Genomic DNA, 16,582 nt, shown 5'->3' with positions numbered 1-16,582 from the left:
TGAAGTCCAGGGTAGCAACTCTGCTGTCCTTTTTTCTCATTACACTGAAAATTTTAAACTCAACCATTTCATGATCACTGTGGCCAAGACAGCCACCTACCATCACATCTCCCATGAGTCCTTGTCTATTCACAAATAGCAAGTCTAGGAGGGCATCTTTCCTAGTCGGCTCACTGAGTACTTGTGACAAGAAGTTATCTTCCACAAACTTAAGAATTTCCAAGACCTGCTCAGCACAGCAGTGTGATATTCCTGGTTGATGTCTGGGAAGTTGAAATGTCCCATAAGGACAAGGGCTACCGATCCAGAAATTTCTCCTAATTGCCTATAGAGTAACTCATCAACGCTTACATCCTGGCTGGGCGATTGGTAGTAGACATCCACTACAACATCTCCTTTGTTTTCCATCCCCTAATCCTCACCCAGAGGCTCTCAACCACAGCACCGCTAACTGTAAGGGCTGTACAGTCAAACCTCTCCCTTATATACAGTGCAACTCCTCCACCTCGCCTGCCCTGCCTATCCCTCCTGAATAGCCTGTAGCCCTCCATCCCAGCACTCCAATCATGGGACTCATTCCATTAAGTCTCACTAATACCAATGATATCGTAGCTCTGGGAGCTGACCAACGCTTCCAGTTCATCCTGCTTGTTTCTCATACTGCGTGCGTTGGTGTACAAGCATTTCAGATATGCTCCCGAGCCCTCCATGCTCCCAGGAGCAGAGTAAGTGTTCCCACCCCCAGGCAATACCATGTTAACCCTTGGCTTACCTTCAGCAACCCTGTTGGTATTCCCTTCCCCCATCAATTCTAGTTTAAAGCCCTCTCGATCAGTTCCACCAGCTTATGTCCAAAGATGCGTTTTCCCTATTGGGACAGGTGGATCCCGTCAGGCCCCAGCACCGCAACATTTTCCTCTGCTTTACTTGAGAAGTATTAACTCAGCTGCACCTAACTCAGCAAAGCAGGCACCAGCGTTTATCATTGCTAGTATCAAATTCAGTGTGTCAACTAATTAACAGCTACAAAGCATACAAAATGCAGGTCTGCGTTTTGGATGGAAAACAGGTGTTAATACAAAGACCACCACATGACTCTGAAAAATTTCCTTGAAAACAGAACCTGAGTTACCTGACCACTAGTTTACTTGGCCATTGCAACAGCAAGTGGTAGTGATTTAAAATAAAAGATCTACTCAACATCGACCAAACCAACACAACTGAGGGGTAATCTTCATTATAACAAAAACCTAGAGAGTGTGACAATACCATCTTAAGTCAGATGATCTTTTAGGATTAAAAGCTTGAGCACCAATCAACAGGTTTTAACATGCTGCATCACTAAAGCAGCTAGCCCGCAACTGTTTGTTGATTCAGAAAGTTCTCACAAGTCCCTTCTGCCTAAATAAAAAGAACAGATTCTCCACAACTTGCTATGAAATAGCTCCTAGCTAAGCTCAAAGTTTTGCAAAGCAAGGAAATATAAAATATACCCTCAGCTCCTAAAGCTAGACGGGCGAGTGCAGCACAACTGTAGCCGTGGCATCTCCAGTGTTACTTTGATACGGCTGACCTTGCTAGAGCTAGGCCAATTAGCCTGAGAAGAATAAGTGAAACCAAGCTGTGAATTCAGCTCGCACCCTTTTTAGTTCTGAAAGAGTGGTACCTGTTCCTCATAAAGCAACAGTGAAATCCTGAACAAGAGATGAAAACATTTGCAAGAGGGATCCAGCACATTTAGCTACAGAAGTTACATTTGCAATGGAAATAGAGCTACAATCCCACAAATTTTGAAATTATAAGGAACCTAGAAAGAGAGACTGCAAAATACACTTAGTTTGACACACACTTTCCTAGGTCTGTCTTACAGAGTCAAGTCTCCAATTTTTATGCGAGAGAGATGTAGGCCAAACATTAGTTCTTCCAAGATAAGATATACTTAGTCTGGCAGAACTGGCGCAAGCTGGAAACAGACAAATTTAAAATGAATAAAGGATTATCCTTTTCCAACAAAAAGCAAGAAATCTAAAGCAAAAACAAAGCAAAAAAAATCATTAAGGACTCTGTCAGCATAAACTTAACATTTTTCATACAGTAACTGAAGACATTAAACCCAGAATCCTGCAATACAATTTTTTAAATCATTTTTCCTACCGGAACCACACTGTAGTTTGTCATAGTAGGGAATTCGTGGGAGACAGAGCAACTAAAACCTTCTTAGTATATAACCTTCTGTACAGCAGGAGGGTAAACACGTTGGGCACAAGGCATTGCCAAGATGTATTTATTACAAAATCACGTATTGGGCATTTAGAGTAAAATCTTTTAATATCCTGCCTCACACCAAAGGACTTTTTCTGGGAATATAAGAGAGAGAAATCCCCTGCACACAGATGCGATTCTAGCCATGAACAGCATACAAGAGAAATTGCTCAACAAACTAAGAAAAATGTCACCTGTTCAACTTGTTTAAACCTCTAATAGGTAAAACAAAAGCACAGCCTCCTAATGCATCTTCCGTTTTTCTGTTCCTTGAATATTTGTCAACACTTGAAAGCTATGGTAGTGGACAATCCAAAATAAGCACCTTAGAACAGTATTTTAATTCTGTGGAAGAAACTTTTCCTTTAAATAGGAATATTACCTACCCCTTCATCTCAGGGTCCACTGAAAAATCTGCTTTGGCTTTCGAGAGGTTTGTCATTCAGCTATATATTAAGAGAATAATCAATGTAAATGACTTCTTTTGTAAATAAAGTATAATCAGGTTACTATAGTTACCTTGTCTAAAACGTTCAACAAATAATGCATCCCTCTGAGTCTAATAATTGGTAGTAACCTTTGCTCTCAGTCATCTCTAGGATACTTTTTTAAAATTTAAATTCATTTTAAGCTTATAGAATCATAGAATAGTTTGGGTTGGAAGGGACCTCTAAAGGTCATCTAGTCCAACCCCCCTGCCATGGGCAGGGACATCTTCAACTAGATCAGGTTGCTCAGAGCCCCGTCCAACCTGACCTTGAAGGTTTCCAGGGATGGGGCATCCACCACCTCCCTGGGCAACCTGTGCCACTGCTTCACCACCCTCAGCGTAAAAAAGCTTCCTGCTTTTGTAATCTTTGGGTTTTCATTTCATTTTGTATTTTAGTGGGAAAGATACCTCTTAAGTAAAAATACAAAATATGTTAATAAATGTTATTTTAGAAGGGTGAAAAATACATAACTACATACTGGGATTATTACAACAATAAATTACGAAACCTGCAACTGGCGTCACTTTTCAGATTTTTGTATTGCATGGATGAAAACTTGCATCTATGGAAAGTAAGGCTGTCTGTCCTTTTATAATCAAAAGTATACTTCTTCCTGCTCACCATATACCATTTCTATAGTCAATTGGTCAAATAATTCAGTGCAGCTGTTCGGACACTTACCTACTGCATTTTGATTCTTCAGTCATTCTGGATGTTTAGTATCCTTAAAACTGTCAATAGGAGGACAAAACATGCTAAGACTGAACTTCTGTATTTCTATTTCTAGCTTTTTTTCCAGGCTACAGCATAATATGTAACTACATTCTGAAAAATAATCTGCAGAGAACTGCAAAAGCAGAATATTAGGCTATTTGTTTACAGGAAAAAAATTGGCTTCATCCTACATCTTTTACAACTAAGTCTGCATATTCGGTGCAGATATAAGTATTTAAGAAATAGATATGCTGAAGTGAGTGAAATTTTAGATGCTTAAGAAATGCATGGGCCAATTTAATTTTTGTTTGCATTGCTACACAAAGAAAGTTAATGTATATATACCCTTGATCTCTGAAAACATGTTTATATTTTAGTCTAGACTAAAAAGACATAAGTGGTAAGAATGAAGTATATATTTGGTCACATTAAAATGAAAACAGCCATTAGACTTTGCTACAGTTAGATGGTTGCATGTAAAAGGAAAGTTACTCTTTGGTACCTAACTGCCAAGTTTATTTTTTAAGTCTGTATCTGGAATTCTCTTTTAAAAATATTCACATATTCAGTATACTTGGATGTAATTCATAAGATGTAACTGCACTTTTGTTTTACCTTTGGGCTTGCAAAGCAATCAGTATTCAAGAAAAGAAATTATCTCACTTCTTACTTAAAGTCATTCAGGTCAGAGATGGAGCACAATACAACTAAATAAACATTTCACCTACATCTTTTACAACTAAGTCTGCATATTCGGTGCAGATATAAGTATTTAAGAAATAGATATGCTGAAGTGAGTGAAATTTTAGATGCTTAAGAAATGCATGGGCCAATTTAATTTTTGTTTGCATTGCTACACAAAGAAAGTTAATGTATATATACCCTTGATCTCTGAAAACATGTTTATATTTTAGTCTAGACTAAAAAGACATAAGTGGTAAGAATGAAGTATATATTCGGTCACATAAAAACAACCCCAGCCATTAGACTTTGCTACAGTTAGATGGTTGCATGTAAAAGGAAAGTTACTCTTTGGTACCTAAACTGCCAAGTTATTTTTTAAGTCTGTATCTGGAATTCTCTTTTAAAAATATTCACATATTCAGTATACTTGGATGTAATTCATAAGATGTAACTGCACTTTTGTTTTACCTTTGGGCTTGCAAAGCAATCAGTATTCAAGAAAAGAAATTATCTCACTTCTTACTTAAAGTCATTCAGGTCAGAGATGGAGCACAATACAACTAAATAAACATTTCAGCATTTAAAACACTAAAGCTAGATTTTGTAAGTAAGCACCCAGCTTTTGACTTCAGCATCTCTCTGAAAAACAAACATTGAAAACCCTTCCAGACCCAGAAGCTTCCACGGCTGTTACATGGAACTGCTGATGACTTTGAAAACTGCCAGTTGCATGACTGCATTGACTCAGAAGTAAGTAAAACAACATAATTACTGGGGTAAGGTGAACTTAAGCAACACATTTCCATCCTTTAATTCAGTTGGAGCTTTTTTATTTGTTACACTACTTTGATTTCATGTCCCTTGGAGAAGAGGCAAGCTGTGCTTCTGCTGCCGCTCTCCACTATTCTGAGCGCACAAAGACAGATTCCAGGGTTCTCCACCTGCTCTTACAAAGGGAAATCTTAGGCTGTTAATATTCTAACTCGGGGTATTCAAACTGTGATCCATGAAGACTCAGTTGACCGACAGTGCAGATCAAACATCTCCTTGGCTTGACAAAGGAAAGCTGAGTATACATTAATGGCACATTAGCAAACTTTAAGAATTTGAGGAATGTCGTGCGGATATTACCTAATGGTGACCAAGGTAAAAAGAGACAATTTTTACAATAGGATATGGTGTACACTTTTAAAATATCTGAAAACCAGCACTATAAACACTTCTAAGAACACAACTACAGTAAAGCAAAACAACAGTGCTGAGTGACCAAGTTAGGATCTGTTGTCTTTCTGTCTCTGCCTCGAACAATTGCCTAAAAGTATGACAGTTTTGAACAAGAACTCCAATACTGAGGAAAGAGTGTTCAAAAGTGAAGAGGACTTAGACATCAACAACTGAAAGTAATGAAGTTACTTTAGGAAGCCTTGTACAGATCTTAATGAGAAAGAGAGACCATAACATAGAAAAGAATGATCAGAATTCTTGTCTGTAGGTCAGCAGTATTGCGGCCACACAGGAATTCTTATTTTATGGAATAGATTTTGAGGGCTTTGGCACACCAAGCACCTTCAAGTCTATGTGAACAGGTGATCTTTAAATTTGTAAATACTATGCTAGTTGGGCTTTTTTTTTTTGGGGTAATAACATTACTGTCTCCAACTTTTTCAGTAAATTTGTGCTAAACACCTTTCAGAAAACTTTCTACAAAAAAAGAGATTGAAATGGATTCAATATATGCTTAAGAACAAAAAACCTTCTTACTCAACTGATGAGCATTAAAAAAACCCACTTGGCTGCCTTACCCTTAAGCAGCTCCGTTAAAATCCAGAGAGTTTCATCATCATCTCCTATTTCCCCTTTCTTTTATGTTTTGGCCAGTAAAGCACGTAACTGCAAATAGTATTTGCAAAAGAAGTTCTTCCTACGATAATAGGAGTCAGAAGATCAAAGTGAGACTGGAAAGTAGTAATATTGTTGATAGTTATACCCTTAAAGTATGCTACAAAGGCTGTCATACACCGAAGTTATTTTACTGTTGCAGTTTACCATCGGTGGGCACAAACAACCCAGCCCTCTATTACACTTTTTTACAGACACTAAAAATAAAAATTATAACCTTATCCAAAGACTCTATCAAATGAAGATAGCTGAATTCCTGGATAAGGCATGTTCATATGACTGAATAATTCTGAAAAAATTCATAAAATGGTACTTATTTTTTTGGAGAACATCATGCAGCTACTAGTGATTACTGCATTAGGTGTAAAGTTTTATAGTTGAAATCCTAAGTGTATCAACAATTTGCCTGTTATACATACACAATTTCTTCACACAAGCTTATTCTTTAGTGCTTCTCTATAATGACAGGTGACAGTTTTTCTCCTGTTTTAATACTATGAGCTCCAGCTCTGGCATCCCCTGGTACTCTAGCCTAGAAAAGTAGATTTCACCAAAAGCTCTGCTTTCACAGCAAAATTAATGATTTCAATGTATCTGAACTTAATCCACTACAAATTGTAAGTGAAAACAGATATAAGGTAGTAATTTTTTTCCCCCCTCTCAGCTACAGCTTGATGTAAGCTTTTTTATATTTGGAAAATTTTGTTGACTAACCAGTAACTGTACATTTAGGCAGTTTTGTATGTTTTAGCCTTTTATTTTTGTAAATGCAACTTGGACAGTTGAATTGTTGGTTAGAATGAACAGCAGAGATGGACTCAGATGCTGGGTCTAACAACATCAACAGCAAAACTGCCACAAACTTTCACTGAAAATTTTGAGGGTTCAGATTAGCAATAGGTTTACCTATTTCCAATCAATTTTCATATCAAAGTTCTAAGGGGAAGCACTGTTAAGCCAAATCCTCTAAACATTTTGTTAAAAGAAATGTATATTCAGTAATACATTTTAAAATCTTCAGCTCTTGGATTCAAAGGTGTACAATGTACTGAGTGCACTCTGAAAAGGAAACTAAGAATTACCGTTTTACTTATTAAAAACTTCACTTTTCATAGTATTAGCAAAAAATATTGTATTGAAATTGCATCCACTTTCTAATGGGCTTTATAAGAAGCATTTAATTATTCATAAGATTTCAGGGATATATCCTAATTCAAGTAGATAAAAGAGCAAGTGTTAAAATATCAGCGTATCTAACTTTTTCAAAATATTAAAATAATTTATATGCATTGCTATTTCAAAGTACAAACTGTTTTGCTGGTGTGAATAAACACAGAGATTTAGCTTATAATACTTTTGTTGCAGTCAAAACTTCAGGATAAGTAAAATTTTCATTTAACAGACGAAAGTGCAGACATCATATATAGCTTAGCCCGCACCACTGCTACCCAATGATTCATCTTCTACATAACAAGACTATAACAGGAAATGCCACCGGGTCTTAATTTAATGATGTGGCTGAACACTATGACTGATCAACTAGTTCTTGTGCAGCAGGCATAGCAATAGAATTGTCCTAGAAAGCTGAACATCTGGTCTAAATAAATGTGCTTTTGAGACTAAGAAGCCATCTTTCCAGTGAAGTCTTGACTTTTTCGCTGCAAGGATCCATACGAGTTCAATTCTTTCTATTTACATTTCATCCCATACCGTACAGTTCCCCTTCACTTTTCTTTATGGCGTAGGTCATGCGTATAACTGTAGTTAAATAAAGAGACTTGCTGGTTTGGACACATTGATATTGTGCCTGTATCTAGTCAAATCAGCAGCAATATGGTAACCCTATTTGACAACAGCAAAGGAGCACCAGTCTGGTGTACGAGAGAACTTCAGTTTTGCTTTATTTTGTTTATTATATTAAGAAACAGTCTAGGAATACGCACTGACAGCTGTTGCCTGTTCTTTAAAATTTGCTGTAATCAAGCACAATGAAGTTTATCCATATTATAAACCAAATGAACTTCTCAATCAGGGATGAGTTCCACTATAAAGAGTAATCTAACAAACATGTAAACAGTGGACTATATAAGCCATGTAAGGCTTTACTTTCCCCAACAATCTTTTAAGTTACTCATTCCATCCCTGAAACGGTGGCTTTGACTCATTGCTTGCAGGTGCTGATTCAGACTGTGATGGTTCTGAATCTGCAATAAAAAAAGATGAAAGTTCTTGGGAAAACTTCAACCGTAAGAATAAAAAGGTCAAATAAAATTTTCAGTTTCTCTCTCATGTCAAAATGCATACAAATTCCAGTACTTTTAATTTTTAACTAACAAGATAGACAAGCTACCTACAAAGTCTGCAGAATGATGCAAATCTATAACCCAACACAAACAGGTTATAGATTTACATATGGAATGGGTTGATTCTCCTGTCTGCTGTGTCTTGGATTTATCCTGCGCAAGAGAGAACAGAGAAAGCTCCATCTCAAAAGGGAGCTGCAAGGGGCTCATGCTGCCAATTGCTTTGGATGAGCAGACAAAAGTACCCAAGTGGGAAGAAAATACAAGCACTACCTTCAGTGCATACCTGAAAAAATGAAAAGGACAGGGTCAAAACTAAATCAAGGTACCTGTCTGGATGAAACCATACTGTTAAGAGCATTAAAAATATCTTCTTTTACATTGAGATACAGAATCAATCTCAGTCGGAATAGCTGTGATTGACAAAGGAGGGCAATACAAGCAAAGCGGGTGTCATGTTATCTAAGAATTTGTGAGAGAAAAGCATCTCAAAAATAAGATGTATCTACATATCAAACTATGCAGCATACTGACTTTTTAGCAGCCTTTACAGTATACCCATCATTTTGTTCTCTATGCATAAGTGGTATAACCAAACCAATATCATGATTACTCTGAAAAACCGTCAGCTTTCTTTATATCCCAAGTGTCCCATTAGAGGCACACTTCACATTAAAGAGATCAACTATCACCAAATGAATGAATGAAAATCCCAAATCCTTTCATTTTACTCACAGTAATGGAAAAGAAAAATGTCAGTGCACAGGAAAGTTAAATAGAACCTGAAGACAAAAGAAGAATATTCAAGGCATTCTGTCATGCTAAGGAAAAGCACTTTTAGGCTCCATGGTTGAACTGTTAGGTCATTGCGCCTTCCAAGGCAGCAATGATCAGAGTTTGGATACTTACGTTGACTTTGAAGAGTAGCTTCTCAGGTTATGCACCCTCTTTCAGGTCCAGACCGAGATCTGGCTTCATCTCTAGTTTTATAGCAGTTTTTCTTCTGAACAATAACACACAACGTCTAGTTTTCTGTTTGCCTGTTTGCTTCTGATACTCACCTGGAGGAAGAGGTTCTGCATGCACACACACACAAAATATTACTGTAGATATATCAATGGAAGACAAAAAGATGAATTCAGGAAATGCTAAAGTGTCACAGAAACTAAACTAACTGGCCTCTAAGACTTTCACACATTGATACACCAAGGTCAAGGGAGTCATGGCAATCCCCAGTGTATACACGAGCATTCACAGATACAAATAAAAAAATAAAACTCTGGAGCTTGCAATGTGTATGTTCAATAGCATTTTAAAAGGTTGCTATAGAAAACTGATATACCCACCGTGGTTACCAAGCCACTGTAAAAAGCCTAAGCAAAAGCTCTTTGACAGAAGGGGAATCTTCCTCCCTTTTAACCTTTGTATCTAAGTGTTCTCAAGTGATGTCTTTCATAGCAATTACCATCGTGCATGACAAAGTAAGGTTTGAAATCGTAGGTAAACATTGGATAACTTTTTTTCTCTCTAATAAAACTGTTGTAACACCACTGTCTTCAACAATGCACATATATTTATGTTGACAAATTTTAATGAACTGATCTGTTTTGTAAACACGAGTATCAATGACATTTGTCACAGAAGTTTTCAGAAAAATATTAGGGGCCAAAGACTATTCACAACAAACAGGCAACAAATATTTTACGGTCTACTTAAATTTAGGCAGGAGGATGGCTGTGTCTCTGCAGCATTTTACAAAAACATGTCACACAGGAACCCTTGGATCGGAACAGAGCATACTTCTGCAATTGTAAAGATGAAAAAATCCATGAAAGCCCCTGCCCTCGCTGACTACAAACAGGAACACTCTCTTCTTTGGCTAGTCATAGGTTTTTGTAAGCTAAGCATAGTAATTCAGTAAGTCTCACCATATTCGAAGAGAGTCACACAAATTATTCAGGCTACCCTCTGCTGTTACCTTAAGATCCCAACTCACTTTAAAAGAAACAGCTGTCAATAATTTTTGCCTTTGGACTGCTCACTATTTTCTGATGTTTCTTGAATCTTTTTTTCCCATCCAGTACACTGCTGAAACCAGTCAGTCCCATAACCATTGCTAATTAATTTGCTGAAGTTTACTGCTTCGCTTTTTCTCTGAGCAGGCCTGTAAATCCAAATATATTAAGGAAAACAATAGCATAAGTAAACAAAAATGGGGATTAGGTGGGAAAATTTTATTTTGCACAGAAAGGGCGCTAGCCTTGTAACATAATTTATTTCTAAGTAACTAAACATATATTCTACATGCAATCATCTAAGAAAGAAACAAAAACAAACCCCAAAAAAACCAAAGCACATAACTACACTTGATTCAGTAATGCGTAATTTACATGAGAAGAGCCATCCATTTTTTGGAACTTTACATGTAGAATACTTACATGGTTCTGGTCTTAGAGACGAAAAAGTGAAAAAGGGAAATCACACAAAGAATCTGTAAGTAAAAAAGGCTGACAATACTCATTCTGTGCTGCACAAAGGTGAAATTTTGTCACAGATTTGCTGTTAAGTTCATTAGACAGTTTAATCACTGATTTTGCTTCATTAACATATTTCTAAAACGTACTGGGATTACCGTGTAATAAATTTTTAAGACAAAGTACACAGAAACAATTCAGTTGCGCACACAGCTGATGATGTGATTACATCACATCACAGGTGATACAATAATTTGCTTAAAAGACTGTTATCTTCCAGGTATTCATTACAGTATTTTTGCTGTGCCTGACCTTATATAGGCTACAGTTTATGTGTTTTCTTAAAACGGTAGTCCTACTTGTGTCTCTGTAACCTATGCTTACAGAACTAACAATGTACATTATCATTTGCATCTGTTCACTGGTATTGAGAAAAAAAACCAATTTAGAATACAATAAAAGTGTGCTACATGAAGACATGCAACTGTATGCCTAATTTTCCTAAAGCAAAGTTATACTGAATAGCTTTCCTATACGACTTAAAGTGCTATTATTTTAGTTGCTTGTAAAACTATTTTAGTATCACACATGATAGCAAGTTTAGTAGCAGTAAGGATCCACAAAGTCCATACACATATCCACTAATCTCTGCAATTTCACAAGGAGTAATATTACTTGTGTGCACAAATAGTTGCAGGCTTAGGAGTTTAATGAATTTCATAAGCGTACTACTTACACAGGTGGGAAGGAAAGCTTACTTTTCCCACTAAATTCCTTGTTTGTAGAAACATTCGGCATTCTGCTTGGATATTTAGGTTTATAGTTGGGAGCTTTACCTGTGTTAGAGAAATCTTAACTTAATAAAAGGAGTTATGATAAAAATAACCAAGAAGATTATATGATAATATAACCTTCAAAAATGAAGGTTGTATTAAAGGCCCTAAATGTCTTCAAATTCTACTATATATATTATTTCCATGAGTAAGACTACAGAAGTATAAAGGAATAGCAAAATATAAAGCAGCACCTTAGTTAATTATTCTAGATGAGATCAGCTCTTTGTTCAGTATGTCAATAATGCAAAATGTGCTCTCCACAAGCTTTTCCCTCACAGTACGCTTCTACCCAAAGTTAAGCTTCAAATTCAAACTTACCAATTGCAACCTCTCATCTTGGCTCATTTCTCTGTATGCAGGGTATGAAAACATCCCAGTCTTACTAACGTCAGTGGGACCAGAAATTCATTTCCAGTTTAATTACTACATTTTTTAATTTTTTTTTTTTATAAAAAGCATAAAACATCCCATATAATAAGAAAACCGTTGTGGTACATTAATTAAAGGTTTGAAATTCAAACAATTACAGATATATTGGGGGAAGCCTACAGCAGAAAAGTGTATTTTACTTTAATCATCTTTCACTTGCTAATGACAGGTAGAGAAATTCAGTGTTGACTGAAAGACAGAAAGACAAGATGACACCTAGAAAGCCAGTGAAATGACATCACAAACTCTAGGACTGAAAGTTGGAAAGCCAAAAAGTAATGGAGAAACATTAGCAACACATATCAAAGCTGTAGATTATAATTTTGATCAAAATCAACAGCTGCTGAAGGTCAACTTACCTCCCTCTCAAATAAAAGCATAAAATTACATATCCTCAACAACTCCCAGATATTTTTCACTAATAGCTGCTAAGAAATTCTGAGGTTAAAGAAAAAACAAAACATCTTTAAAGACTATTTACAGCTTACTTTATTGCATGAAGAAAAGACCGGGGGGGGGGGGGGGGGGGAAGTCCTCAAGACAGCACAAAGTTTTCAAAGCTTATTAACAAAGTTTTTGTGTTATAGCAAAATATCCTTTTAATTAGAACCTACATGACCATTTTCTCTTTTAAACATGCAACACAGGAGAGCGCCCCATATGGTAAGAAATATTACTTGCAGGTTATTTAAAAAAAAAACAGGACAGGAAAACTAGAAGTGAAATGTATCACCCTGTAAATTTAAAAATACATTAAGGATAAAGATACTTTTCACCTATGTGGACATACCTACTGCAATACAGTCAACAGAGCAAAAAATTATGAACAGAGTGCAAAAATTAGATGCATCAGCAGCAGTTGCACTTGGATTGCAGACACTACAAAACAACTCCCATGAAAACATCCATGAGGAGAAGATTCCAAAATAGATGTAAACACACCACAGACTTCTCAAGGAGCCCGTGCACATTTAGTATGGAAAGAGCAAAGAAAAGTTTAATAGCATTTGAATACGTCTAATCAGTGAACTAATTAACAAGCCACTAAAAGAAGCAGACCTGACTGTTTGGAGAGTGTAAGTTTTATTTTCTGGGGGAAGGTGAAGCCTAGGGGAGACAGTTCTACTGATTCTGAAACAGGATGTCAATGCAAACCAACGTGTTAAGTCAGTGCTGAAATCCCTACAGACTTCAGTGGAGTCAGAGTTTCATCAGAAGAAAAGTTCCAGAATCTGGTAAAGAATAAGTGGATGGGCTACTACATTTCAGCCTGGCTGATGTTATGTTGAAGCTTAAAGAGATGAAAAACCGGGACACTTCTCAAAGAAGAAGAGAATGATACTAGCAAGAGCATGCAGTGATGTTGGAGGCAGTGATGTTGGAGTTGGCCCCTCACTACAAGAAGGACGTTGAGGTGCTGGAGCGTGTCCAGAGAAGGGCAACGAGGCTGGTGAGGGGTCTGGAGAACAAGTCTTCTGAGGAGCGGCTGAGGGAACTGGGGTTGTTTAGCCTGGAGAAGAGGAGGCTGAGGGGAGACCTCATCACTCTCTACAACTACCTGAAAGGAGGTTGTAGCGAGGTGGGTGTCGGTCTCTTCTCCCAAGTAACAAGTGATAGGACGAGAGGAAATGGCCTCAAGTTGCGCCAGGGGAGGTTTAGATTGGACGTGAGGAAAAATTTCTTTACTGAAAGAGTGGTGAAACATTGGAAGAGGCTGCCCAGGGAAGTGGTTGAGTCACCATCCCTGGAAGTATTTAAAAGACAAGTAGATGAGGCACTTAGGGACATGGCTTAGTGGGTGGTGGTGTTGGGTCGACGGTTGGACTCGATGATCTTAGAGGTCTTTTCCAACCTCAATGATTCTATGATTCTATGATTCTATGAAGAAGGGGGCTCTGTTCCAACCCGGAGGTTAAAAAATGCATTAGCTGCTTAGAACTGCTTTTCAAATCCGTTAACAGTATTCTCTGCTGAAGCAACCTATTTGTGCTTTACATTTCAAAAATGCTATCCTATTGAGCAAAAAATGGTAGTGCTGTCTTCTGCCTATTTCAGATCTGACGTACCATGGAAGTTTCAGATCCAGGACACAGTTACCTACAGTTTCAACTGACAAAAACAATTTAATTAGACAAGTAGAAATCAGCAAACTCAGGTAACTTTTGTCACATATTGAAGGCACGATGGCACACAGGGCAACACAGAAAAACAACTTGATTTGATAGGATATACAAATAGTAGATGGAAAGAGATGAGACTCTCCTCTTGGCACTGAAGAGAAGCATTAGAAAAGGAAGTCTAGTAATTAAAGAGTTAATTAAAGGGCACGGGGAGGAGGGAAGCCTAGAGAGACTTTGTCTAGAGATAGACAAAGGCCCAACTGTCAAAACTAAAGTCAAAGCAAAAAAGGGGAAAGGAAAGGCAATGAGAAAAGACTTGAAGGCTGCCACCAAGTCTTACCCACTGTTTTAAAGGTTGTCTTTCTTTTCTTGGTATTAAATGGGACAGGCTAGCATAACTTGCAGGTATCAAAATGTTCCTTACTGTTCAAATCAGCTAATGAGTGACAAAAGGAGCAAGGGAACAGATCAGAATTTGGTTTTGGAGGGCACCTGCAATCCCGTCAGGTGCTGTTTGTTACTTTGCTGGGCAAATTCAGCATTAAAGCAGACCTTGTGCCACTACACCCCAACGGTTATAGCTGAGGAGGCATTTTCACTTTGACAAGCCTCTGTTTAACAGCTGTCAGGCTTCCCAGATAAAGCAAACTATGTAGGACCTTTTTTACATGTTCTCGGTTTAAAGCATTTTCTCCCTTTGTGAAGAGATGGCAATGACATACCCTAAAAATTACTACCTACATTTACTATACGTACACATTTATTAGTCTCAGATTCAAGGAACATGAACTGTGATAGGTATTGTGCCTGGCTGGTATGTGAAGAACAATGAATACCTGCTACCAGCATGGAAAGCTAAAAGCCCCCAGATAGAATCCTGGCTCCCCTGCGATCAAGGGAAAAATTCTAGACTGCATTTCAAATCTCTCTCTGAGGTAAAATCCTGACCTCAGATGAGTAATCCTTTTGCTACAGCACATACATACATATGTATGTATGCATATATACACATACATTTCAGGCAAGTGCCTGAAAGAGATGACTTCAGACATGAAGCAGTAATCTTACTGGTGCCACAGGAAGATTGCCTAATGCTGATGGTAACCCTGATACCACCTCCAACTGATCTCCCACCCGTACACAGGCCTGCCTCTTTCTTAAGGTCATAGCATTTTCAACCCAACTCAGCTGGTCCACGTGATGCATAGGCGAAAGGGTGCTTCCACCTGGGCTAGCAGTCCATCACTTTGCCATGAGCACAAAGGCTAAATTCTTCACGCACTGACACGTCTTTGCTGCTTTGCAAAATTCCTGGAAGAACGAGAATTATCACCATGATTAAGGCATTAGGGAGGAACTACAGGATCCATCCCGAGGCGTGGAGAACCATGTAATGGTCCCCCTGATGTCCAGTCCTCCTCTACGCAGTGACAACCCTAACATGAGGAATGGTGGAGATTCTAATGCTTCAGAACAAAGTGGCATAAAGGCTTAAAGCTCCAGAGCGAGGGCCCACTTGGGAACAATGCTTTCCAAACTGAGTAGAACAGGCACCCTTAGAGGTCAAAATGTTTTTGCACTTGTCCCTAAGGGCACCCTTTGGGATCTATCTCCACGATTGCATCACGCATCTCTCTTCTAAAATATTTTCATTATGTTCAGTCTCAATACTTGAGGTAGTTTGCTGCTGCAGTATCATCACGTAGTCAGACAAACAAATTGAATTTTCTTTAGAAATTTGCCTGTGGTGTTTTGAAATACATCTCTTGCATTTCAACATATAAGATGTACGGTGAGAAAACTAAAATCAAGATTGGTAGGGCTAGTTCCATTGTCTCACTTGAAGACTCTTCAGGAAGGTACTCTTAAAGCACAGGATAGAAACCTCCTATAAGAGGAGATACAAGAAATAGCTGTTAAAGAAGCACCATGTGATGTTTCAAGATATATGAGACGCTTTTCAGGGTACAAGAAAGGTACTGTGAAGGACAACCATTTCAGAGATGGTGGTGTGGAGGTAGAGCTAAAACTACAGACACGGAATCTTCCTTCTCAGGCACCTAATCTTAAAGAAGAAGATTTGGTAGATTTAGTACCTTAGACAAAACTCAACTTCAGCTTCCGGAAGAGCAGTGTAAATTATATATCAGGGCCTCAGCAGACTTGGAATCTGAGCTGAATATATAACATATATTCACTTTTTATTTGGTGATAACACACATGGGAACTTTCATTCACATGACTGAATGAAACTGGATCTTGATCAAATTCCACCCAAACAGAAATGGACCTCAGTCTCACTTTACCAGTCACCACATGGACTTGAATTACACTTACTGTTATCAAAGTTAAGTTTATGTCGTGGTTTAA

General features: G+C 37.8%; 1 protein-coding gene across 1 annotated transcript in view; it reads right to left on the bottom strand.

Moving 5' to 3' along the window:
- Positions 1–8,177: 8,177 nt before the first annotated feature.
- Positions 8,178–16,582, bottom strand: part of CUNH7orf57 (chromosome unknown C7orf57 homolog) — an 11,799-nt gene continuing 3,394 nt past the window's right edge. Inside the window, 4 exon segments of the mRNA XM_009278718.1 lie at positions 8,178–8,254; positions 10,381–10,517; positions 11,564–11,642; positions 11,645–11,663. Coding sequence (XP_009276993.1) covers positions 8,178–8,254; positions 10,381–10,517; positions 11,564–11,642; positions 11,645–11,663 — 312 coding nt within the window.

This window comes from Aptenodytes forsteri, unplaced genomic scaffold (genome assembly GCF_000699145.1).
Source record: "Aptenodytes forsteri isolate BGI_AS27 unplaced genomic scaffold, ASM69914v1 Scaffold194, whole genome shotgun sequence".
NCBI classification, from domain to species: Eukaryota; Metazoa; Chordata; class Aves; order Sphenisciformes; family Spheniscidae; genus Aptenodytes; species Aptenodytes forsteri.
Note: the sequence above shows the minus strand (reverse complement) of the source record. Positions and strands in the feature narration are given on the sequence as shown.